Source organism: Toxotes jaculatrix, chromosome 8, assembly GCF_017976425.1.
Source record: "Toxotes jaculatrix isolate fToxJac2 chromosome 8, fToxJac2.pri, whole genome shotgun sequence".
NCBI classification, from domain to species: domain Eukaryota; kingdom Metazoa; phylum Chordata; class Actinopteri; family Toxotidae; genus Toxotes; species Toxotes jaculatrix.
Genome location: NC_054401.1, coordinates 24,776,909 through 24,801,932, shown reverse-complemented (window position 1 = coordinate 24,801,932; position 25,024 = coordinate 24,776,909). Strand labels below are relative to the sequence as shown.

Genomic DNA, 25,024 nt, shown 5'->3' with positions numbered 1-25,024 from the left:
TCAATGAGCTTGGAGGGAATTTGGGGATTAAGAGACAAAATGAGTAAACATATCAGGTTTTGGATTTGATGTTATTGATTTTTGTTTATGTTTTGTTTTGTTTTGGTTTTGGTTTTGGTGCGACCTCCATTCCTCCAGTCATCTTTAAAAGGTCTGAAGTCCACAGTGCTGATGTGCCATGGAAACGGCTCTGTAATGAGTTTGAATGGCACCTAGCCCTGCTGCAATAAAGCCTTTTTAATTCATTATCATGTCAGTCTTATCTGAGCTGTCGGCGCTGAATTGAATAAGCTACTTTTCAGACGGCTCTTAAAGCCTTCTTTTCATCCCCTGCTCAGAGTCACCGATCACGAGGAGCGCCTGGTAGTTTGGTACGTGGGACTGTTACATCATGATCCACTGAACTCACTCGCTTTTTGATCTGTTTAACGTCAGGTTACACATTAAGTTGCTCATACAGGGAAGCAAATGTAAATTAATTGTTGTATGGGTATGGAAGAGTAGCTGGGCTGTAGTCAAGGAGAGACTGAGGAGTACACTAAACAACATGCAGCTGAGCAGTTCCACTCATTTACAGTCACGTTATGTTTTTAAAGTGGAAACCTTTTTTTTCCTCAGTGAGTAACGGGGTCGTGCATAAAAACACTATGTTCAGACAAAGTTAGAGCAATTTTGTTTCTATTGTGGGATTTCTTGGGTGTTTTTGGTGCTTTTCTCACTGGTTTGAAGGCTGTGTTGCATAAAGATTATGTTTTATATTTCAGCCCCCCCAGTTTAAAATGATAAGAATCTGAATGAGGATCTTGACTTTTTTTCTGAGGTGGATTCTTGTGTTTTTTTATACTGTTATTAAGTATATTAAGTGCAGTTATTACATTATGAGTTTCTGCATTCTCCCAGAGCCCATACCAAGTTCAGGAGCCTTCTGTGACAGATGCAGGGGCTGGGGAAAGAGAGCTTTCTGATGCTAAAGATATTGTCACATTACACTTGAGCCCTACAATTATTCACTTGACAGCCATGACATCACATCCTGTGTCAGCCCTGTGTGCTGGGCAATTTTCTTTGTCATTATACCTTAAGGGAGACAACAGGGCAGCTGCCACCGAGGCAAGAACTGAGTTTTTGTTTCTGATTAATGACTTTAATCTCTGATATGCTGACTCTAAAGACAGAATTCTAACTTTTCTTCACAAATGTTCTTTGTTTTCTGAATTTTTACTTCCTATTATTAATTTATCTCAGGCTCTTTTTACTGATTGAATCACCATCAAACATGTTTCAACGCATCTGCGTTATGAAAGTCCTTTTTTTCCCCTGAAAAGTTGTCTATTCTCTTTTTTTAACTCTGTGTAGAGGACAATATTTTTTTCAGTCAGCTTTGTTTTTAGGAATTCATCAGTGCTTCTCAAAAACCAGTTCAATCGTACCACACTCTCAATGAGACTGCTGAATAATTCATCTCTAAAACCTTAAAATCAAATCTTATCTTATCTCTCTCAGCCCCCTTTTACTTCCCATAGGTGAGAGCAGGAGAGGTTGTTAGATTACAGAGCTGTCAATGACTTTTTATTTGTAGCCCCCACAGTTCAACTATTCATGCTACGCGCGCACACACACACACACACACACACACACACACACACACACACACACACACACACACACACACACACACACACACACACACACACACACACACAGACACACACACACACACACACACACACACACACACACACACACACACACAGAGAGAAGGGGAGGTGATCAAAGCTCCCTTTCATTTCAGCTCCAGACTGTGTCCTAAGATCAGGCCTCCGTCCCTGCAGGGACGTTCTCCTTCACCACTAAACTGTATATATCTTGTTGCAGTTATTTCTGTCTGATGGCCTGAGCCTTGTTCCCCTTATTTCTGATCCTGCCTTTTGATTGGCCTGATATGCTGAAACAAAATGAGAGGAGTGTTCGTGTTGAGCAGTGAATTGGAAAAAAGGGGAGAAAAAAAAGACTTTCTATCTTTACAGGTTATTCAGGGGTTAAATGAGAAGAAGAGTGACTTTGCCAAGCATGGGAGATAATTTCAGTTGTTTCTATGCAAGATGCATCGAGATTTTTCAGTGGTGAGAGACATTATCTCACCTAATGTCGAGATATTGTCACTTGCTTCTCTAAACACAAATTGAAACAGAGAAAGGCTCACCACAGAGGCAGGTTCTCACTGGTTATATGGAAACAATCAGTGACATGTTAAGACAAATGTTGTTTTGCAGCGTGCTCCATGGTTACAGTCATGGACTGATGTAGAGCTTTCATGTGTCATCCAGCTCTGAAATAACAGCCAGGAGTGATCACACTGAAAGAAAACCAGTCTGTAAAATTCCTTTATTTTACCTGTTTATTTTATTTATTTGGTTTTCAGAATAAGTTTTATTTCTTTTTATTTAAGCTTTATTTTATTAGGTTGGAAACCCCCTTGAGTTTGGAAACTCTTTTACACAGGAGACCCCAAACTGGCAGCACAAAAAAAAATTCAAGACAATAAATGTTAAATCAGGAAACAGGTAAAAACATTCCACTTCCTAAAAAATTAAAGCCAGATATGAGGAAGAAATATGTCTCATATTTTGAAGTCCAACATGTGGGTATGTTGTGCTGACACATCAAAGGCTCAATGATGCATCGCTCCAGCTGAACAGGTTAATCCTGCTCAGCCTAAATTAGGACCCTGGTGTCTCTGAAGCGCTCGACTGACTTTCAGAGGTTTTTCCACACCAGCAGGAATACAGATCTGATGGAAAAGTAAAAGTTAAAGAACCATCAAAGTGAAAGAGGTTTTATTTCAGCGCATCATCTCAGTACACAAACACACACAATACACACAAACAAGGTACTGATATTTAGCATTTTCTTTCAAACACAAAGGCCTTTGTGTTCATCCTATGTCTGTAACCAATTTCTTCTTATCACACAGATAGTTCATATTTCACCCCCTAATGATTCCCAGAGAATAGAGAGGTAATCTTTATTTGTATAGCAATTTTCAAAATAAAGTTTCAAACTGCTTTTATGAAAAAAAAAACAGAAACAATCAGGACAACACAAAGAAGTAGTTAAAGATGACTGAGCAGAGAAAGTGGACTAGCGGAGTAGACTAAAGTGGACTAGTTTAGAGTGGTTAGACTTTCTCTAACTAGTTTGGACTAGTTAGAGAAAGTCACTGAGGTGGGTAAATGGTCCAGTTTCTCAGATACCATCATTTCTATCAATGTGTTGCCCACAGACTCTGACAATGTAGCAGAGGGAACAATGTAACTGAAACATTCATAGAAAGCTCTTTTAATAATCTTTATTTATTTATCCTGTTTGCTTATAATGTGATAGATATCAGTGATATATTTCAATACTGTAATATATTTAGAATATTTTGCAAATGCTGAACATGAGTGATGGAATTTAATTTTGGATTTTATGGATCTAAAAGGGTTTATCATCAACTAAACACTAAGCAGTGAGAAATAGTCTGTGTATTTATGTAATTTGCCACCAAATGTCTAAACTCCGTTCACAGTTTGTGGAACTGATGTGGAGCTGGTGTTCGTCTCTTTGTTTCTTCTCTTTTCACAAGAGAGAAATAATTTGGTAAACATGTGACATCCAGTTTACTTTGTAAGCTGTGACTGAAGTTCTGTTGTCAAAATTTGCTGCGTCCCGCGTAGTTAGTTGTAGTCGTAGTTCAGTCATGGGAGGAAGGATGGGTGACTGAGCAGATATTTGATGAAGATCATCAAATAACCATCTTCATAAGCAACATCAGTCTCCCAGTGAGGTTTTATTTTCTGCCACCAGGGAACGTTTTCATCTCGAAACATTCCCTCTGACGGTGTGGGAACCTGTGAAATGCAATGTTCTGCAGATGTTTATCATTTTAAAGAGCTCTCTTCCATTATTTTATTGTTACAAAAGTCTTGTGGGTGCACCATTCTGATGGTTGGGGATGGGTTCTTGGAAACAAAACGTTTTGGTTTCTCTGAAGCCCTTAATTTTTGGCACAAGAATTTCGGGTCTAGAAAAGTTGACCAAGCAGTGGGATCTGTTTCTAAAAGTGTGCACAGTTTAGCTAACAACAGTCTAGTCTTTGCTTCTGCTCTTTTGACAAAATACAGTTAATTAACATTCCTTAAACTGTGCTGTAAAGCCTGGGCTTGTCAAAAATGCAAATGAAAGTGTGTCCTATATTCTCCTATAGCTCAGTCTGTGGAACCCAAATAGCTGGTTTCCCCAAGCTCTAGATTTTCCACTAAACCCCAAACACCTGCTGTAATCTGTACTTTTAATTTACCTCCAGTGGAAGTCAGTTTCTTCTTTAACTTCTTTAAAGGTTTAAATTGATTTGTGACAGATTTCCCTGCCCCCCCCCCCCCCCTTACATTAAATCTATTCAGTCAAATCTGTGGGAGGAGAGACATCTGACTGTTTAGATATTACTGTTTGATAAAGGTCATCAGTCTCAGAGGAACATTGATCTTATTTCCCACAATGGGGAGCGTTGATTTAGATTCCTGACTTTTTTTTTTTTCCCTCAACCTACAGGATCAGACAGGGTCTCACCCTCAGCTCCAGTCTCAGATTCCCCAAACCATAATGGTCTGCATTCAAATGGTGAACTTGCTGCCGGTGCAACTGTCCACAGGCTCTGAACTATCCAGCGGATGAAGGCTTATAATGCGCGTCGGTCCGAGGTGACACCCAGTCTCCTCCGCCGGGGAAGCGTTCCTGGGAAGCTGCAGACTCCGTCGGCGTGTCCCCCTTGTCCGATGCCCCCACCCCGCTTACAGCCCCCCCTCTCCCACTTCCACCCACCTACCCACCCAGTTGCTTTAAGCAGTGAGTCCTGCCGTCCGACAGGAGGCGTGTCTCCCCTACGGCCGGAGCGCAGCGCTACCAGATGCAAGTGCGGGGGAAGCGACACGGTTTCTCCATAGAAACAAATCAACTTCTTTGTGCTGCTCTGGTGACTCTTCCCGGCTCCAGCTCTACCTAAGGTACGCCCATTCTTTCAAACTTTACATATATTCACATGATTTTTTTTTTTCTTTCTGCGCTCTAATTTTTTTTAACATTTTTATTTTATTATGATTTTTCCCCCCGCGCTACATCTTTTCAGGAACAGGTTATATATTTGGAATCAGGCGAGACCGAAGCAGCTTTTTTCCCAAATCCTTTCTAACCGGCAAAAACGCACAGAAAACACCGCTACGCACCAAACCGGTCAGGGTTGAAGTTCCTTCGTTGAAGTTCGTACCGGCAAAGCTGCTTTTTAAGCTGCGCTCTCAGCACGCGAAGATCATTTAAATGTCTCCGAAGACAGGCTCTGACCTGTGGTTTAAACAGCCTCGGAGAGACGTGACCTCCCGGTGTCTTTGCCCCGACCTTCTAGCCTGTGTGGAGACGCTTGTCACCTTTTCGGGTTCCTCCTCCTCCTCCTTCTCCTCCTCCTCGGGTTGATACCTTCAGTGTTGTGGGGTTGAAAGACATTACTGGGGAGGGGGGCCGTTAAATGCCAACCGTGATCCGCTTTATGAATGATCCGTAGATAACGTCTCGGGTTCAACGGGGCTGCACGGGAACCAGCGGAGACGAGTCGCGCATTTAAATCCCGTAGTTGACGAGCACATCAGCTTTAAATCAACTTTATCATCACGCAGCTTTGCCCGGTGGAGGGGCTCCGCTCAGCCTGTTTAAAAGCCCTTTTCAATTGCACAGAGGAGGCATTTGTTGAGCTGTAGCTCTATTTGTATAAAGAGCTGGATATAAAAAAAAAATCCAGATGAATAAATGCACTGGAGCCAGCTGTACTTTTTTTTTCTTTTTCATTTGCCAACCCCGCAGATTCTGTGAGCACCTTTCTGGACGTTACGCACGCTTGTCAGAGACCTGCGGCTTTGCGTTTGTTAATATTTGTTAAAGGCTTCTTTTTATTATGACTTCTATGTGAGCTAAAATACTCCGTCGATGTAGGCCTACTCACTGCAAACAATTCTCAGATGTGTTTTTCTTTTTCCCTTCATTAGTTGAACATCAGCTCAGGAAAACTGCTGACAACCTCAAAAAATTCTCGGATCTTACAGAAAAACACTGAACTGTGCAAACTGGAAAAATCAACTTGTATATGCCACTGCATGTTGTGTCAGGTGTGGACTGTACCTCAGTACAAATTATGTCCTGATTCCTGAAAATATAAATGTGAGGATAATTTTGTTTTTAAATCACATTTATTCTGTGCAAACAACTCACACATTAGTTCATTTCAGCTTTCCAAAAAAAAAAAAAAAAAAAAAAAAGAAAAATGCTGAGCAGCCAAGCTGGGTACATATTTGGGTGTTGGCCTCTGTAAATGAATGTTAATAATGTGGAAGCAGGCGGCACAGTGGAACAATATTTAACCTTTGGGCATAAACTGTATCGTCATATGGATTTGGTCCAAGCAGAATGCCCCACACTGCTAATTGAGCAGGCAGCAGGGCAGAGGGAGCTGGCAAATTTAAAACAGGAGCAGATGAGGAGCCTCGGTGTAGCTGTCTGTGGTGCTGAACTCTTGTCAACGCAAAGACTGCTGTAAAATAGGAAGCTCTGTCCGTGGTGCTGAAACACCCTCAGTGGAAAGCCTTATTTCAAATACGGTTGCTGTCCATGGTCCCTCAGTCACAGACTGGGCCACTACACGTTCGCTGTCCGTGGTGCTGAAAACTCATCAAAGCATATGCACTCATTCAAAACTGTGTCTGAAATCTTAATGGGATAGTTTATATCACAGAACACAGATCACAGATCATGTTATATACTGTATTTGTAATGTCTAAAAATATATATATATATAAAATTAGGCATCAGATTAAACAACCAGATTCTGGCTGAAAACTCTGCAGGAACATTTACGGACCCTGGGAATAAAACAGCAATAATCTGTGCTTCTGTGCCTAGAAACTGAGTAAAACTAACCCATACGGTTGTGAAACAGTTATGGGATTTTATGTTTTATTTGTAAATAGCAGATCAGAGGCCACAACCCAGCCTTTAGGAAAATACTGAACTCGATATATTTTAATGATATTTTTTTATTTATTTTTCCTTCAGTCCCTGTGAACAATGTCAGTAAATTAATAGTTATATAAAGGAGCAGGTACTTTTTTTTGCAAATAAAAGTCGGATGACAAACATGAAATGAACATCTGATGTTGAGGCTTCCTGTCAGGGTGTGGAGTCTCAGTCTTAGGAAAAGTAGAGACTAAAAAAAGTAATAATTCCATACACAGGACGTGAGTGCTGAAATACAACGGGAGTGAGCAGAGGCGATTCATCATGTTGAGTGTACAGTGACAGCTTTGGTTCTTGGAGCCCTCACATGGCTCCGAGCTTGAGTGACTCCGATCTAAAACAAGCGAGCTTTTCAAATGTATAGATTGGGCTTTTACGGGGCTGTGCACCGCGCTGCTCCGCTGCCAGCAACGGCCATGGAACCTAACTGAGCCGAGGAGAAATCAGAGGGGAAACCGGAGAGCGGCTGGGCTGGCTGGCTGACTGGCTGGCCGGGGGACACGACAACAGGGAAAGAGCAGGAGGAAAGGAGGGAGGGAGGCGGGAGGAGTGGTGGTGGGGGGAGGTATGACAATTTAGGCAGGCGGTATAGATCAAGGGGCGAAGAGTGGTCAGCAGTAGCCGAGAAACATGCCCGATCCACCCTGTGCGCTCTCCCACTACTAGTGTTGGCTCGACGTCAGATGCTGTGCGGCAGTGCAGCAGGAGGAGCTCGGGCTGGCGAGGCTGCTGAGACCGCCGCTTTACTCACTCACTCACAGCCTCGCTTGGTCACGCTGGATCTCCACAAACCTCCGCTCTCCCCCTCTCACCCCTCTCCAATCTCTGCCTGTGTCTTTCAGTAGATGGATTTCTTCAAGCTCTGCCCTGCCTAACATGGATGCCCCGCCACCTCCACCACCACCACCTCCACCATCATCTTCCTCAGCTGAGTCGGAGGGCTATTTCTTCTTGGCGCAGTGAGCTGGACACGCAGTGCTCTTTTTTCTTTTCTTTTTTTCTTCTTCTTCTTCTTTTCTTTTTTCTTTTTTCTTTTTTTTTTTTTTTTTTGTTTTGCCAAATGGATGTGGGGAAACCGCTGCCCAGCCCGCCTGTGGTGATCATGCCGTGATCTTGCAGTCGCCTTGTTTCACGTTAAAGGGGTGAAAGAAAGAAAGAAAGAAAAAAATTCTGGGGATTTACCGATTCAGGGAATTAAAAAAAAAAAATCCCGTGCACCACAGAAGCACCATGAAGATTGCCTCCTTGCCGATGTTTAGCGCGAGATTCAGGTGCACCGTCAGGCTTCTACTGCTGCTATTACACTGTGTGGGATATTCTCATGGGATGCCACATGTCTTGAGATTTGGTGAGCTACTACTTCTTCTTTATCCCCCCCCCCCCCCCTCTCATGTAGTCCTAAAAGTTTATTTGGTGTCTTTTCATTCCCATGAAGCACGGTGCTCTCATCCTGACCTGTTGGAGACTTTCTTTTCCTCCCTTTCCTCACTTGTGGAAAATATTTTAAGTTGCCATTCTGAGACTTACTCGCAGTGTAAGAAGGTGTTTTAGAAGCAACAGTATGAGGTTAATGTTTCCAAAAAAAAAAAAAAAAAAAAAAGCAGGCACAGACCTGCACTGCCAGCTGCCAAAAATAGAAATGTATATATGAATGATCTATAAGTCCATAAGGAGGCAATAGTGGGCAGCCTGTAACTTGTTGCTGTTTAGAAAGTTTCATATTTAATATTGTTAACGTTTGAAGACGTCGGTACCACACCCCCATATGTGTGTGTGTGTGTGTGTTCATGTGTGTGTCTCCTGGGAGTGTTATGCTTATGAGTTCATGTCACCCACTCTGTGTCTATTAATGTGTGTGTGTAAGATTTGGTGATTTCAGATGTGATGCACTGGTATTTGCATATGTTGTGTATATTAATCCATGAATTCATATTTGCATGTATGGTAGTGGTGTGTGTGTAAGTGTGTGTGTGAGAAAAGCAGAGACAGTCAAACGTTACTGATTGCATTGCAACTTCAATTTGTTTTTTTTTCTTTTTTTTGAAGAATAAGATGCATCATTTTTCATATTATGCCACATGCCTCGTCCAAATTTCAGATATCTGCTATTTAATTTTTCTCTAAGGGAAAATGTTTGATTATCGTGAACAATAATTTCCTCCTTAAACTTCACCATGAGCACCTTTAAAGCAGGTAAAAAAATAAATAAATAAATAAATAAATAAATAAATAAATAAATAAATAAATATATATATATATATATATATATATATATATATATATATATATATATATATATATATATATATATATATATATATATCATATTTTACTTAATGTAAAATACAGTGTGCCCCAACAAACTGCAGCTACAGTACATGATGCTTACACAGGAAGCATTCCACCTCACGTCCCACATGTTTTTATAGTTGCATCATTTCATCAAAGGGAAATGCTCCAGACACATTAATGCCGGGGCCAGCGGTTGGCAGGAGGTTAAGGCCGCTGCCTTCCATCGACACAGTGTGGATGCAACCACAGAGAAGAATAGTCCAAAGAAGGAAGAACGCTGCAGAAAATATATTATTAAATCCAAACACTGTATTTAATTTATCCCATCACTTGTATTTCATCAAGAAAAAAATACAGTAATGTAGGCACACCAACACACAGATACAGCACACACACACACATATATATATTCATACTGACAATGTGCTTTTTGTTAAATAACTCAACTATTTTTGTTTTGTGCGGACTGGGAGAGACAGCGCTCATCCCCGGTAATTAAATCCACATTTCATTAAATCGTAAATTAATTCATAAATGCAAATTGATGAGGTGCAGATTGATTTTCCTACTGACGGAGCTGTAGGCTTTGAAACCGTGTGTGTGAGAGAAGTAAATGGATAAAACCTTTTGCCTGCTGGGTGTCGGTAAAGTCGTGGTGTCTTTGTGTTGCGGTTCCCAGCTTCAGTCCATGTGTATTGGGTCGGGGGGTGGAGGTGTGGGTGGGGGTACAGCTTGCCAAGGGAAACACCCTGTGCTCCATTACATCCCATTATATCATCACAGTCTTTACCACTCCTCAGTTAAAGAGCTCTGTGTTTGACGACAGCAGCGGAGTCAGGAGGCTGAAGCTGAACAGTTACGACATCAATCTGTCCGTTGGACAAACGTGTCTTGTGATTACATTTATTCCTCCTCTCTGCCTTTGCCAAAGTACTTTTATCAGCTACCAGGCACTTGTGTATTGAAACAGTCAGTTCAGCAGGCGTTGGTGGGCCCTCAGTGTATGTGTGTGTGTGTGTGTGCTGTTACAGCTTCAACCGGTCATGGGATGTGACAGTCAGTGGGGCTCAGGAGATGAACTGTATTGGTTGGCTTAAATTTCATATTAATTTTAGCTGCCTAACCTGAGCTACCCACAGGGAACCCTGATCAGATTATAAATGGATATAGATATTAAAGGTCCAACAATTTAGTATTGCACTTAAATAATGGTGGTGAACGGGTTAAACAACAAACTGTCAAAGTCAAAGCAGCAGTGACATAGATATCCTTGACTTTTCGGCTTATTTTGTGAGACTTGACAAAGTCACAGGAGACACTGGCTGAGTAGAACTCTTCGTTACAAGCAGACGGACGTTCATATATAAATCGGAGGAACTGATTTCCTGCATTTGTACCCATGGTGTTCTTGTTTGTGGAAGATCAGCAGATAAAAGATATTTAGGAAATACTTTAGTCATTAATTACTGTTTAAGTGAAAACTTCCTGATTTTGTTTAGCAATCAATAACACTTAAATCCCCAAATTGCATCTCAGCAAGACTGAGGTGGGATGGAGTTTAGAGGAATATTGTCGAGTAGGTCTACGTCCTACACCCTGACTTGTCCACTGTCCAAACTGTGCTACATTAACTCCGCCATTTGAATTTTGAAATCACAAAAGAGATTTTCTCTGCTTCTGGAGAAGCTTCGACTCTTGGACTCTATTAATTCACTAATCCCAGCACTCGTTTTCCAGATGTGTTTTGTCCACTCCTTTGACGGAGCCATTCTCCAAAACAGGATGAAAACTCAAACTCCTTCAGTTGATTGAAGAATAACGGTGCAAGAGTGAGGGACAACTGGCTGGATTTTGGTTTTGAAATTCACGTACATCACAAACAGCTCAGGGTGAGATTGCCACAGGTGCTGTTTTTTTGATCAATCGGACCATCTCCTAAAAGTTTTTTTTTTTTCAACAGATTACCAGGGTGAGTTCTTAAAAGACCTTCTGGAGCAAAGAAACATGTGGTTAAGAATATATTTTTTTAACACCTGTGCAGGCAATAAGCACATCAAAGCAGGGTAGCAGTTCAGATGGTATGATTGATTCATGTGTGTGTGTGTGTGTGTGTGTTAAAGACAGAGGCTGAAACACTGGCAGCCACTGATGATATGAACCACATAACTTATTTTCCCATGGCTCATTGAAGATACACTTTAATACAGAGTAAACAATAGTAGAGTGAACCACATTAACCTGAGACCTGCTAGCTCTGTAACTGTGACTCCAGCCTGCTGGGTCTGCTGAAACGTCCTGGAGCTTTTTAGGAGCTGTCAGGAAATTAAATGACTTGTGGCATTAACAAAAAAAAAAACAGTTTAGGTCAAGGAAGTGTTCCAGCTTACAGACTGTATGGAAAGTCAAGGATTACATACATCACAGCTTCATGGGAATCATGGACACCCACAAGGTTCCTCACGTTTGAGAGAAGAAGCTCCAAGGAGCGTTTGTTTGTCTAAAAATGCATCAGTTTCTACCGGCACTTTATGTGTCTGTGATCTCTGCAGAGCGGAGATTGAATTAGGTGCGTTGGCGCTGGCTGCCGTGGTCGGCATTAGTATGAAGGTCACCGTCTAATGGGGCAGACAAGCTAAATGTTGCAGGTCAAGGCTAGAAAAACTCCCCCTCTTTAGAAAATAACTGGCTCTCTGAGAAGCTTGCCTGTCAATAACCCAACAGAAAAGTTGACATTATCCTCCAGGCTCCGGCCCCCGCCTCACTGATGACTTGTAAATAAGGAGATTTGCAGAGAAATGCGAGCTGCTCGGAAAACAATATGTGGCTAAGTGAATCATCGTGCGATGGAGAGCATTAGGTATGAAATGGGAGGCGATAATCACAGCGTCCCTCAATGAACAAGCTAATTTCCCTAATAATCTTTTTATTTGTTTTCACGTTCATCACTGTAGCTGTAGGTGGAGTTTGGAGATGTTACGGATTCTAATGAACACAGCTGTAAATACCAAAAGCACAAATGTTTATTAATCCACAAACCAAGACATGGACAATTTTCTCCTATTTGAGTGATGTTTTAGGGAATTGCTGAGCTTTTTTTTTTTTTTTTCTTAAACTGAAACTATAAATCCATATTTAAAGATTTAATTACGTCTTCAGTATAAACCAGTGGGCTTGGGTCTGAGGACCACAGAGTAGATAAGTCACAAAGTATTCAGAGACAGACTTACACGTTTTGGTGTTGGTCTTTTCGTGAAAGTCTAAGGAAAGTATAGAATAATGCCAGGATTGTCGTTTAATGCTGTTCTAAAGAACACATGAGATCTGCCAACTCTCAGTGCAGTAACCCTGGGATTATGGTCACACTGGCAACATGTTAAGGGGGTGGAGGTCAAAGTGGTGGATGTTATGCTGGAGCATGGAGTTTTTGTAGAAATACTGTGGAAAACGTATTATTGAATACAAATTAAGCATAGGCAAAGTACTTGGTTAAAGTTAGGTAAGCATAGTTAAGAGAAACCACAGTTGACTGTTAGTAGGCGAAAATGCATCTGTGATGCCAAGTGTCAAAGATTTTGACGTTCTCTGAGTGGGTTCTTGGTTCTGAAACAATGTCATGCTACGCCTGTTTTCCCCCGGCTTGGAGGGAAATTTGCTGGTTTGCTTTATGATCAAAAACAGGAAGAGGGCACTGTTCTGCCAGTGCATATGAAAGCTAAAGATATCAGAGTCTGGCAGTGACAGATGGTAGAAGGAGAGAAAGGCTGATGTAAAAATCATTTCCAACATGTTTATCCACTTCAGTACAGACAAAGAGGCTAAGGAGGGGACAGAGAGAGAGGGGGAGAGAGAGAGAGTGGGTTTGAGAATAAAAAAATATGCCATGCATACACAGCACCTTTCAGTCAGAGACAACATACAGGAGCCCATAGGGAGAGTCTTTATGCAAACCATGTATGGACAGAAAGTGCATTGAAAGAACCACTGAAATAATAGTACACTGTCCAGATGCCTGGTGCTGATCCTGAGGGTGGAGTTGGATGATGAGTGAGGAATATAAGCCTATTTTGTTTATTTATTTATTTATTCTGGTCTGAGCAGTCTCTTCACCACAGACCCAGCTGTACATTCGTCAAAAGTCTGACTTCTGACCTTCTGCTCAGAGCCAAAACAGAACACACTGCAACACCAAACTGTTCTTCCCTTTCGGTGACACGGAATAGAGAGTGCGACAGGGTGATGTGTTCGGACGATGCATCTGTTATTCTCATTCTCATGATCACATGTGAACGCAGCGTAGCCCTCACGGTGTTGTTAATTATTGTGTGGACTTGACATTAAGTGTACATGGGGGCGTTTTCATTCATTATCACCTCTAAACAGTGACAGTACACACCTGAAATTTAAATATGTCAACTGAGGGATTTTTATATCCTGAGACAAATTTAGTGGTGATGTTTAAACTTGAAAGTGAACTTCAGTGGCCTCCTCCGTCTCCAGACCTGAATCCAGTAGAACACCTTCGGGATGTGGTAGAACAGGAGATTGGCAGCTTGAATGTGCAGCTGATAAATCTGCAGAGATGATGTGATGAATCACGTCGACATGGAGCAGAAGCTCAGATGAAGGTTTCCAACCTGTATCTATGCCACAAAGAGCCGAGGCTGCTCTGAGTACGAAATATTAGTGTGCTGTTCCTGATAAAGTGCTCTCTGAGTGTACACAAACCTGGCAACTCTGTCACAATTTTATCATTGAATCCTATTCAGTGAAGATTAAGATTACAGCAAATGGACGATTGCCTCAGATCCCTTCCACTGACAGTGGTAGGGCCTGTTCATAAGCAAATACTCTGAGTAAACAATCACTGAGAGACAATCAGTCAATTAAAAGGAAATTAAGTGTTGGAGAACAATCTCCAACAAGAGAGTATGAGTGACAATAATAATTGTCATGTTTAATATTTGGGCGCCCTCACTTGCTGGATTGTCCATTATGTGTAATGTGTACTCTGTCTGTATTGTCACGCTTCCTAAATTTGCGACGCCACATGGGAGGCAACACTGCCTGCAAAACCCTCCTCCTTGTATTTCCACGACATGAACAGCTTTCCGTAGTTGGCAGACCTTGTTTACAGAAAATCCAGCATGACATGAACACAACAATGAACGGCCAGCTAGCTCTCAGTAGTTATCTGATACTGAAAATATACACTTTTCAGGCAGTGGATAAATGGAAATGAGATGTAAGCATGCAGGTCCTCTCAGTGCAGTGTGGTGTGTGTGTGTGTGTGTGTTTGTGATATTGTGCTTAGTTTAAATTGTTTTTGGATTCGGCTTTTGGAGACTGCACTTCCCCTGCGGGTGTGTATTGAAGAGCAGTGTTTCCAGTCAACTGAAGCTACATCGCTAGTGAAGCGAGAGATGAAATCTTGAACACAATCAACAGCCATGATGCCAGAAGTAATAATAATAATAATAATAATAATGATAAACAAGAAAATAAGGTCTAGGTTTGAAAAATGACACAGATTATGGATTATGAACAACACTCTAAGTCAGAAACGCGTACATCAAAGGAGATTGGATCATTTATGTACAGTATTTGGCAGGAAAGGCTTTGCAGTGGAGCGTGATTATAATATGAATCCAAGCAGCATGTTAAGGATTCAACAGGGACGGTGATAAAAAAAAAAAAAAAAACCCTCAGGGACTAAACAGAACCCAGCAGAGACACTGTACTGAAAAAACACAATGCACAAGGCAGAGGATGCCATTGCATTAGAGATTTGAGAATTAGTTAAACATTTGGAGAAATATGCCTGTTTGCTTTCTTTTGTAAAGTAAGATGAGAAGATCAATACCAATCTTATGCTTTGTGTGTAAAGGCTGTCGTCAAAATACCTGGAATCAGCTGAAGTGAACTAACTGTAGTGTTGGCTAGGACTTTGCTATGATAGAAATAGAACTGAACTGACAAACATGACATGAAGAAATTCTTATACCTGCGTTGTAGTATGTTATAAAGCATGTACTAAATATTTGTTCAACCCAGAATACCAGAACTTACAAGTCCAAAGTCCAATAGAAGCCTACGGAAACCCAACGTGTGTAAATTAATTACTGCTGCTACTAACAACCACCTGGACCTGTTCAGACCTCCACTCTGCTGCAGCTTGGGTTGCCAATCAGGTTTGGTTTTGGTCTCTGTATAGGCAACATGGTACCAAACCTGGCAACCTCACCTTGCACCATGACAACAAGACTTTGAAAGCTGCACACGGTCACTGCACCCAGCTGTTGTGAACCAAGACATAGTTTCAACATGTAGCTCCCCCTAACGTTTTTGTTATGTAGGGGTTTAGAAAGTTTAGATGGTCTGGTTGGTGCACTGGTTTTTAACAGGCTAGCCTTTTCCCTCTGCTTCCAGTCTTCATGCTATGCTAGGCTAAACACAACCTCAACCCCTATTTTCCCCAAATGCCAAAAAATCCCTTCCCCTTTGTTAACACAAACACTGAACAGATGGAGGCAGGGATTGTGGATGGAAAAATGAGCAGCAGCAGCCTGAGTAACTTTACAGTAAGAGTGTGAGCCTCCACGTTCCAAAGAGCCCCCTCATTGTCTTTGTTCATGATCTTACAATCTCCAATCATGTTCAGAGTACTCCAGCACTTTGCCTGAATGTGATGCTGCATTCAGTGTGCGCTCAGTACAGCAGACAGTCAGATCCTCACGCTCAAATGGCTGATTTTCCGGTAATTTGTTTACCGGCTCTGCATCTTCCCTACTTGAATTAGCAAGCAGAATTAGAAGAAGTGTTCGAAGTCAAGGTTATCCAAGCTAGGACTGAAGATATCATTTCAATTAGAAGGATGCTGGATGAACTACATTTGAACTCAGTCAGAGAAAATAGATCTGATTCAATGGAAACGTGTTAAGTGGGATATTTTTTTATGAGGAAGATACCTTTAAAAGAGAGAAAAAAAAATTCATGCATGCTTTTTCTTTTTTGTATGGAGAAGATTTATTTGATGCTTGAGTTATCAGTGTACGACTAGGACACAGCAGTTTTTAACAGAGAATGGCTTTAACAAAAAAATAATAAATAAATAAAATGTAAGATTAATGTGAGAGACATTTTAGCTTTTAAAATGAGAATTAGGTTTCCCCTTTTTAGTTTTTATCAACTTCAAAACCCAAACTGTACCTGAAAATGATCATCTATGGCCACATTCATTTTTGTTCCCTCTGTAATGTGACAGCATACGACAGGATGTAAATCTATACAAAACCAATAACGCACTGAGCTTTTTTTATATATATATATATATATATATATATTCAGACCGACATTCACTGCCGTTCTCCTTCAGGTGCCTTTGTGTTCATTATGCCTCTCTGCAGTGTAAATGTAGTTTATGCACTCTTCCATCAGCACTTCTTTCACCAGTAAAGTGCTTTGCAGGAGAAGTCTTTTACTCAAAAATGGCATAATATATAACAATTTATTGTAAAACATGTTTATGCATTTCTCTGTAACTCAATTAACAGTTGGCACGGTCTGCAAAGGCAGAGGCTGTTTAATGACATTGAGATGAGGACATCAATACAACCTTTATCGTTTGCCAGGGCATTGAGCTAACACTTTGGATGTCATGCTGTAGTGATGACAGTTTGATAAACCCAGACTCCAATAGCGTCAGGGATTCATCTGAATAAACAGTCTAATAACCTACTACCAAAGCCATGTGGATTTAGCATGCAAGCAAGAAAATACTCTATGCACTGCAGCTCTGGCACACATTCAGGCTGTTTCATGTAAGAAATTAGTGGCACTCACATGTGATTGGAACATTGCCATTTGGAAAATGAGGGTGGGCAGTGTAAAAGAATCACTTACAGTTTTGTTCTCCTTCAAATGCTACAGGAGTGTCCTTGGGCAAGGAAGCACAGCCACTCAAGCAGAATTCCTCGGCAGCCAAACCCCTGAAGACCTTGGAATACCATGGTTTAATAAAACCTGGGTTCTATCGAAGCTCTGGCCATCAGCTTGGTTGGTTTTTGTAGGCTGTTACTGAGATTCTGAACTCAGGGCCAGAAAGATGCAGTCAGACGCTTTGGAAACCAGTGGTTCAGCCAGATTATTTAAACCACTTTACTTGGGGGTAAATCTGAAAGTGCAAAACAGAACTGTAAGTCTGCAGAGTCACAGCATGTACGTACATGCAGTCAAAACTGAGCAAAACTTCAGTCTGTAAAATGTTGTGGATGGTTATAGGATGGACAGTATGGGTAATAGTCTTAGTGTTTGCCTTCATTTTCTCTTCCAGATGCTGGGTGTGTTATTACTAACACCCGCCACCTTGCTCCCGAGCTGCCTGACAGGCTGACTGCTCCTGTCTTTGATACATTGAGGCAATGTTTAGCAATACAGCACCTAGAAGCTGCAATGTTCATTACACAAATAAGGTTTTAGTTTCTTGATACCCTACATTTATTTACTGCATTTCTTTGTAGTCTGAGATATTCTGCGTTGAGAATTTGTCCTGCCGGTTCTCATGAAGTATCCAAAGTGGAAAGCAATTATTTTAATAAATGTGAAGAATGAAGTTCATTCAGAATGATCGTCTGTCCGTTAGATTATGTTTCTTTTGTGTAAAATCTGTGAAAAATCTGGCCTGATGGGGGGACACTGCTGGAGACCATAGATATCTATCTTCATGGAAATGTAGTTCGTAGCTGTCTTGCTTTGGACCAAAGTGTTGGATTGACGAACAAAGGAGAAAATAGATTAGCTTTCTTGTGTTGTTCAAGCAGAAATGTTGGCCTGATGGTGGCGTCAAATAAGAAATTAGACGTCGATCTGGCCAGTGGCTCGAAGGAAACTTCATTTGCCCACTTGACAGAGATTACCGGCATCTTTATACCAATGGGCAAACCTTAACACAGAAGCAGGCAGAAATTATGCACATTTTAATGTCTTTTAACGAAAGCCAGAGTGATAATATGTTCCTTATTATACAGTGTTTGGGAACCTGTTTTCACACAGTAGGCATGAGACAGAATGAACTTCAGCTGTTTCACAGAATGGCAACACTCATTGTATCATCCTTCACTGCGGGTAACTCAAGCATATAATGTGTCAGTGACTCTTTTTATGCCCTTGGCAGTGGTGTACACATCCTAGCATGGCAGCACTTCCCTTCACTCGTTCTTCCTTCTAAGGAGTGCGCCTTTACTGGTCTTATTTAAACCAGAAGCAGTGTTGTTTAAACCGAGTGCTGTGCTCATGCTTTAGAACAACAAATCAAGTGAGTGCCTAGCACAAATGTTTTTAGGTATGATTTTAAGTGTATCTGGTTGTTGGTGTGCCAGTTTGCACGTTGCAAAATTCATTTTGGAATCATTAACCAGTGAGTTTTCAGTCACATCACTTGGTCTTCATCAGCAGAAGAAGTTTGCTCAGCAAAATTCTGAAGAACCGAGTGGAGATTCGTGATGGATGATTTCATCTGCTGATGGAAAGTGTGCAATATCATATAATAAGTGTGGTTGGATAATGATGTGGACCAGTGATTTGTTTTGGTGGGGGAAAGGCAGTACTGGGGTGAGTTCAGGGGACAATTAAAATTTGACTTGCGGCCCCAAAACTGCTTTGACCGGCCTTTATCGAAAGAGATTTCTCAAAACCTCAAAGCCTTATTTATTTGATCTCGATGTTCGGATCTCTAGTGATGACACCGAGAGACAAACTTATCTAAACTCAGCTCATGTAAATGTGGATGTTGTTCACTTGCCTTGTAATGTATAATTTCCTGCATTGTAATCAAGCACAAATACATAATTTATATCGACTGATTAGAAACAGCAGTTGGCAAAAACAACAATGTCGACTCACTTGCCTGTTCTAGAGCTTTTGACTGGATCACATGGCCTTCATCACCAATTTGCATGCAGTTATCATGCATATGTGGGTGTTTGAACTTTCCATTATTTAAGGTTTGTTTGTATATATATATATGATTCTGGATTTTAATACTGTATTTCAACACGTAGCAGCTTAGAGAAGATCTATTTGTTGGCATGAGCTGTACAAAAGCACCTAACACACGAAACACTTTACATAAACTACAGTGTGTTGCACAGGTTTCCATGTCAAAGCAGGCTTATTTATGCCTGCTTACAACAATATGCAGTCTGTGCTTCATGACACTGCACGTAGCTCTGCCAAGTTTGCCTTTTCTATACTTGAACCACCATGATGTATTTGTGTAATGGAAAATCAGTAGTACTCCGTGGTGATGTTACATGTGTACATACAAACACAGCCCCTGCCTGCACTGTCTGTCATATTCATAATGTTATCTGTGAAAATGACACAGACTGTACTGTAGAATAGGAACTCACCCACCACACTGGTCTGGTAGTTGCTCTTGTTGCCTAATTTCATCTGCCATGTTCTCTTCATGTCTCCTCATATCTGTGCTATTCTACTTGCTGTTTTTACAAAGCATGAGAAAATGAAATATTTTCCTTAAATGACTTTATTTGCCTTAGCGCTGCCAGTCTGAATTATCAGCTTTCTCAAATTGAGTTTAGCAGTGGTAGCTTTGTGAGCATTACACTGTGTCTTGGCCTACAGCCAACACACTACTGGTAAATATATTTAAATCAGTGCTAAGCTGCTTAAAATATTCATATTTCACTCATAGCTGGTTTATAGAAATTTGAACCTATCTCAAGCTGGCAAAAATCAGTTACATGGAGAAAATATATATATCATTTCACATTTTCAGGGGGAACAAAGAGAGCGGGAGCTGGTGAGCGGTGGCGAGGCATTAAGCCCCCATGCACAGTGTGTGTTTTTCTGATATGACTGGCTTTAGTTGCTCTGTCTCCCGCGGCTGAGAGGAGCAGGAGGACGCATGCCATGTTCCTCTCAGGCTCATGATATACACATGAAGACAGTTAATACGCCTCATGAAACGATTGTTCTAACAGTTGCTCATCTGCATCCTTCCCTCGGCTCGAAACACAAAGTCTCTTCCTGCTGTTTGGTTTTGCCAAAATAAGACGTGTGTGTGTGTGTGTGTGTGTGTGTGTATGGATGTAATAGCTGAGTCTTAGATGCTGACTGGGGCTGAGCTGGAGGTGACTTACCATGTGGGCTAACTGTGATGGAGACACTCTGTTCCTGCTGAACTGGAACACAATGAGGACATAAGCGACCGGATCCATTTCCTGTATCACTGTGGCAGTAATACAAACCAGGACTCCTCATAACGCACTGTCCTCTGCTCTGACTGTTGTCTCCTTGTGGTTTGTCCTTACACTTCAGTCACGGTGTACTCAGTGCTGCATCCTGGTGCCACGATGACTCTGTGCACATGAGGGTCACGGCTGAAATAAATGACATTTTCCCGATCCTCTGTTCTCTGTTTGAGTCAAGTCTATAAATAATACTGAATCTTAATTTACACAAAAGAGTCTCTAAGAGCATTTGAAAGATCTGTCTGTGTGTTTACACAGGGGGGCGCTGAAGCTAAGAATGAAGTTGTGGGTCACCTGTGTTTTGGCAGTACACATAGGCCGACGCACAATCACTGTTATTCACGTAAAATGGAAGAAAATAGACGTGAAGTGTAACAGGACGTAGTGCAAGTAAAACGTGAGCTGGACTGATCTGTGCGTGAAGAGCACTGCTGAAATGCTTTCTTTGTTGACGCGCTGTTAGTAGGATGTCAATCACAGTCTCCGAGCCACAGCCGGACACTTTGCGTGTCCTAGTCATCCTCCATTGTACAGGCATTGTCGTGCTACTGCCTCCTTTGCTTCTTGGAGAGGACGTACGACACCAAGAGGTTGTTAGTCAGGAAAAAGTTCCATTTTGGTTGTTTAAAGCAGTTTTAGAAATTCTCAAACACTGAGGTGAGTTGGGACAAAAAGGGTCAAAACCCATACAAAACAAAGTGTGCTGAGACGTGCTGTGTGTGTGCGTGTCAAACAACCAAGTCTAAACTTGGGTCCTCACTGGATCCTGATAGATTAGAACAGTAAAAGTAATTTCAGTGAATGACAAAATGTTTTCAGCGACAGAGACAATCTTTCAGTGGTAACAAAATGTTCTATCTACAAAATGCCTGATGGTGCATTAATAGCCAGAGCATGTTTTACTGTAAGAAATAAAACTTTCAAGGTAAAAGACATGTTTTCCCCAAAGGCAATGGAAGGCACATTGATTGCAGCTGTGTCTCAGGCTTCTGCGGAGGTCTCTGGGCTTAAAAGGAAAACTGTTTATTGTCTTAGCCATGTTAGCTGTGTGGGACAGCAGCGTTGGTTGGTTGGTCCAACCACTTTGGTCCAGACTAGAAGATCTTAACAACCAATGAATGGACTGAAATTTTGTTTGGACATTCATGGTCCCTAAAGAATGAATCCTAATAACTTTGGTAAACCCTTGGCGTTTCCTCTAGTGCTGCCATTAGGTCATCATTTGTGTTTTTTAATGGATTCTTTTGCCTAAGTACAGCCCCCACAGAGCCGCTAGTGGTGCCGCTTCATTCCTAATCTCTTTTGAAAGGTAGATCTGAGAAGTTTGTAACTTGCTCCTTCATGACAGTTGTTGTCAGCTTGAATTCATTTAAAATGGACTCAAATGATGATCCAGGGTCGTAGATAAAACATGTCAAACTGAATCAAGTTCATAGAAACCTCTCAGATCACTCTTATCCATGGTTGATCTGTATATGTTTTTATGTCAGACTGTCTCAGAAGACATGGGTCTGCCCTGTTAGACTGTTAGACTACTCCTGTAATCTAAAGTTCTGTAATTTAAAGTTTTTTCAGTTCAGTATAGGGTCAATTGATGACCCTATACTGAACTGAAAACATCATTTTGTGTGAAAAACACTTTGAATTTGCTACAGACTCATGCACGAATAAATAAGCATAAAGCAAAGCATATGGATGTGTAGAATGGCAGCCGGAGGGGCCGGTTCCACCACCTGAAGGCCCCTCTTTTTTCTGTCTCAGTCTTCCAGATGTTTCCGTTTTTCTTCACGCTACCTGGGAGCCAGGTGTTTGTAGACCAGAGTTGTATATATTATAAGGAAACGTCTGTGAATGAGAATGGCACAGAAGCCTCCCTCAGTCAATAACTCATTTGGAAGGGGTTATGAATTAGAATGATCTTGCTGAGGGGAAGGTAGCCCATATCCTGCCTCAAGTTGCTGAAGAAACTGGAATAATAATCCTCCAGGAAAATCGATGGCAGAATGCAGCACCGCGGGGACAAATACCAACACCGGCCCCTTTCTGCGCCACACAACTCTTATCTGTCAATCGGCTGACTTTCTGCTGATACGCCATAAATCCAATTCCCTAAAATGTCATATTAAAATTTCAGACCATTTAGATTGGCTTGTGGATGGAGAATGATGGCTTCCCTCTCCCAGGGGCCGGGATTATATGTCAATAATGTCCTCAGTGCCAGGGAGTTTCTTTCATTAGCTTGTATTTAGATTGAAGTGTCATCCATATTATGAGGGCCCTGCTGCTTCATCTGTAAGTGTCTCAGCAGTGTGTGTGCGTGCGTGTGTGTGTTTGCTGTTTGTACAACAGTCGAGCTCTTTCTCAGCTCTCAACTTTAATAGAGTCATCAGTCCAATAAGTCAGCAGCAGGATGTGTTAGAAGATACACAGGAGCCAGATGTGCTAAGAAAGTGGAGCTGTGCAAATGTAACGCTGTCCTGGATTTACTCTGAGAGTGAAGGAGAGCTCACAGGCCACTTCAGAAGAGGCATTTCTATGTGATCACTGATCTGAGAAATCAGGACGCAGTGATCTTGATTACACAGTATTTACTTTGGCTGCCATTCAACTCTACCTGAGAGAAACTGTTACTATTCTGTTCATGTAAATATTACTCATCAGATTGTCGCATTCTAATCCTTAGCATAGGTGTCATTTGTAACACATTAGGAGGCTATAAAACTGGCAAACAAAAAAGGAGATCAAATCAAAGATGCACAAAATATGCATAAGCACAACCAAGAGGACAGAGAAGGAAAATGAGAGCGACGGATGGAGCAGGTGCAGCACACTGAGGTAAACTCTGCAACCAAACTCTCATTCAAATGCTTTAACAAGACAAAGTTTAGCTGCGGCCTGTAGTGATTTTACATCATTGATGGTTAAGAGGTTAAGCGGCTGAGTTAAAGCAGGGTGGAGGCTGTGCTGCTGTTTAAATGCATCAATACAGTTACAGGCTGGTTTGCCTTTGTCCCCACACATGAAGTAACCAGCAACACACCACCCTGTTTCCTGGGTCAGTGGAGCATTTGGGTATACATGTCCCTTAGGGTTGCTCTCTCTGTTTGTGTCATATCTGAGTTACAGGTCAAAGATTTTGGGAGGACCTAGTTGTCTCCCTTAAGCTGCTTTGGTGTTTCATCACCCAGAAACTCCATGGCTATGATTAGTTTTTTTTTTTAATAATTAGTGTAACACTACAGCCTGGACACTGCTGTTGTACAGTACAATGAGAGCTCTACACGCAGATTTAAAAGACCATATTAATTTAGCTTGGCTTGGATATACAGCTGTGTATGTGTGCACATTCCAGCTGATGGTTTATTCCACTTATGTTAAGCAGCAGTGTGCCAAAAAGGGCAGGACAGAACAAGACTGCAAGCTAATAACATGGATGTAAACAATGCAGGACTGAAAATATCTTGAAAAATGGGTTTTGCTAAATGTTTTATGAGGAAGGAAATGAATCCGACACATTTTTTACACCTCAAGGATATACACAATGTGTATTGGTGAGTAATGCAGAGTGAAAATAGAATAAGGAACCTTTAAGTGCATAAAAATCATGTATGCCATTTTCTAAAGCAAACCAAGCATCGGGTTTCAGGGAGATTTCCTACCTTCCAGTTAGCCATTAGTTTTTAGTTTTTTTAGTTCCATTCATTTCAATGTGCTCTGGAGAAAGACTCTAAACTTGTGGTAGATCACTGATCTATCCCATTAGTCATCTTTAAAGCTCTCGATATATACGTGTTCAAGAATGATTATACCTGTGCCTGGATTTGGCTGCTGTACAGGTCTCTGACCTTCAATACACCACCAAGGAATGTTTTTAAAGCATTGCTCTTACACTTTCTTACACACACATTTTTAATGATATTAAAAAATATATAAAAAAAGATAAGTGAGTAAATAAAGATTACAAAGTTTTACTGTGATTTGAAACCTCAAGCAACTTTTTCAGCATAATTCTGGTGCGTTCAGAGATTTTTCTCACAGACGACCGATCACATTCTGTGTTATTCCTCTGTAATACTACTCCATTATGGTCTGAAAATGATGGGAAACAAACAAATGCTACAAACAAAAAAAAAAACCAAAAACAAATATAATGATGATAATGGTGAGGCCTCGCAACACCTGTGATTTGGAAATGGTTCAGATCTCTAAAGCTGGATTAACAGCAGAGCAATATCCCAGAGCAAAATAGGCAGGCGACCTGTCCTAATGGGAAAGGTGGGAAACACAACAAACCTTTTCCAGCATTTGAAAATGTGCCATCCCACAGAGTACACAGAAAGCCTAAAGTCTACAGTCCCAAACTG

At 41.2% G+C, this 25,024-nt stretch overlaps 1 protein-coding gene across 3 annotated transcripts in view; it reads left to right on the top strand.

Annotated features, from left to right (window-relative positions):
- Positions 1–8,328: 8,328 nt before the first annotated feature.
- The window catches only part of grik2 (glutamate receptor, ionotropic, kainate 2), a 211,281-nt gene continuing 194,585 nt past the window's right edge, over positions 8,329–25,024 (top strand). For all 3 annotated transcript variants that reach the window (XM_041043959.1, XM_041043961.1, XM_041043960.1), the window contains exon 1: positions 8,329–8,446. In XM_041043959.1, coding sequence (XP_040899893.1) covers positions 8,329–8,446 — 118 coding nt within the window. The remainder of the gene's footprint in view (positions 8,447–25,024) is intronic.